Consider the following 2,060-nt stretch of genomic DNA (forward strand, 5'->3'; position numbering starts at 1 on the left):
AAAGCAAATCCATTACGCCCCTCAGGCACAGTCCTCACTCCCCTATTCACCACAAGGACATTGAAGAGCTGTGAAGTAATTCATTCAGTGACGAGTCACTGAGCAGTGAGGAAGTAGTGTGGAGGAAATTCAGGAGTCTCTTCATCCGCCCACTCATCTCTCTCATTGGCTGAGAAGCATGATGTCGCACGCTGGCCCACTCTATAAAAAGACACTTTCCCACACAGACGGCATATCAGCTGGAAGCTCATTTACTGACGACAAGGAGAACAGCTCACACACGTAATCACCTGTGGAGAAACTTTGGGAGCTATTCAGCAGAGAGCAGAAAACGTCTTACCATGTGCCGAGGACTTGAATCACTGCCCATCACCTGTCTGGAGAGGTAAACTCAGCCAGAGTTTTCACACTAAAAACAAAGACAAATTTTCTCACAGCAAAAATATGCACATGGATTGAATATTGTCTAGTTTGGTCTGTAACACGGTACCTTGATTTGTTCTTACAGGGCAAAGGAGCTGAGAGCGTTATTTGGAAGTTTGCTACAGAGATCAGACCACACAGGGCAGCACAAAAAAAGTGACAAACTAAGGTAAGGCACTCATGTAACGTCTCTTTGGAAGCAATTCAGTGAAATCACAATGAGAAAATTTTTTAATCATGCTTTTTCTGTTAATGCAGATTACACGAAGTCAATGAGCCTCTGAAATGGAAGGAGTCATTTGACAATCTGATGTCTAGTCAAAGTAAGTTCATGATCCTTTGGGTCAGGCTTAATGCAACACAGTATCTTTCTGTCCAGATTGATTAAGTGGACCAGCAGGTTTTAACTGCTCCTTTGGTCTGCTTCCAGATGGATTGTGCCTGTTCAGAGCATTCCTGGTGTCAGAGTACAGTGAGGAAAACATTGCCTTTTACTTGGCCTGCGAGGACTACAGGACAAGTAAACCTTCCAAAATGGCCACCAAGGCAAAGAAAATCTATGAGGAGTTCATCGACTCTGATGCGCCAAGAGAGGTTTGTTTCCTGTTACCATGGAAACTTTGAAATCTTCCGTCACCCTTCAGTTTTTTCTTATCTTCCTGCCAAATGTTGAGTCAAAACTGTCCGTTCCTTCTGTTCCGCAGGTAAACATTGACCACGCTACCAAAGAACTCACCAAGGAGAACATGAAGCGGCCCAAGCAGTCCTGTTTCGATCAGGCTCAAGACAGAATCTACACCTTGATGGAGAAAGATTGCTACCCTCGCTTCCTCAGATCCTCTGTGTACTTGGAGCTTACGAGAAAAACCAAGACAGGCTAAGAGACTTGAATAACAACCGAAACTTAGACACAACTTGACTTCTCCTTAAAAGGGGACATAAGCAAGCCAATGCACTGCTGAGACTACAAAGCCGTGGTTGAAAGCCCATAGACTTTCTGGATGAGCAGTGGAGTCTCCTCAAAGATTCCATGGATTGGGACGCAAGCTGGAAGCTGAAGTTGACAGGAAGCTGTGAGAAGCTTGCACAGACTGAGCATTAAGAGCCTCATGTACTGTACATTTAAAAACAAGAATGAAGTGCTATCACACAACCAAACTACCATTTGAAGTGTATCGTTAGTATTTATTTATTCTTTATTTATTAAAAATTGTTTACTGAATGTTTGATGCGCAAATGATTGTTGAAAATGTGTTTATTTTATATATTTAATTTTTTATGTTAATGTAATATTAAATAAAAAATAACAGAGAAAGCAGGCGACTATTTTGGTGTTTTATTGAAAATACAGAGCATTTGTCTTACTAATCTGTAGCACAGAGATTACACTTCAGTGGGTGACTCCTTTATTCCGAGGGAACAGTCATTGGATGAAATGAGTGTGTTTGCAAGTAAATGAGTAATTCATGCTATTTTTCTTACCATAAAAAGCCTTTTTTAAGTTAGTGCATCTAAATTATACTTTCCCTTTGATGGACAGGCAACATGTCTTATATGTACCTTGCCTGCTTTCCTCAAAGTGCTCCAGATGGTCATCTTGTAGTGAGGATACAAAGTATATAAATATGGATTGATAG

General features: G+C 41.1%; 1 protein-coding gene across 1 annotated transcript; it reads left to right on the forward strand.

Moving 5' to 3' along the window:
• The first annotated feature begins 226 nt into the window (after positions 1-226).
• On the forward strand, positions 227-1,738 carry rgs5b (regulator of G protein signaling 5b). Its single transcript, XM_047368950.1, has 5 exons — positions 227-385; positions 509-592; positions 682-746; positions 854-1,017; positions 1,128-1,738. Exons 1-5 carry the CDS (start codon positions 342-344, stop codon positions 1,302-1,304), a joined length of 534 nt encoding a protein of 177 aa, XP_047224906.1. The 5' UTR covers positions 227-341; the 3' UTR covers positions 1,305-1,738.
• Positions 1,739-2,060: the final 322 nt, after the last annotated feature.

The sequence above is a fragment of the Girardinichthys multiradiatus genome, chromosome 6, assembly GCF_021462225.1.
Source record: "Girardinichthys multiradiatus isolate DD_20200921_A chromosome 6, DD_fGirMul_XY1, whole genome shotgun sequence".
NCBI classification, from domain to species: Eukaryota; Metazoa; Chordata; class Actinopteri; order Cyprinodontiformes; family Goodeidae; genus Girardinichthys; species Girardinichthys multiradiatus.

Bases quoted from the DNA above. Each gene is read 5' to 3' on its own strand.
- rgs5b (XM_047368950.1), top strand. From the start codon at position 342: ATGTGCCGAGGACTTGAATCACTGCCCATCACCTGTCTGGAGAG. The intron at 386-508 runs GTAAACTCAGCC...TTGTTCTTACAG, and splicing joins CCCATCACCTGTCTGGAGAG to GGCAAAGGAGCTGAGAGCGT. The intron at 747-853 runs GTAAGTTCATGA...GTCTGCTTCCAG, and splicing joins CAATCTGATGTCTAGTCAAA to ATGGATTGTGCCTGTTCAGA.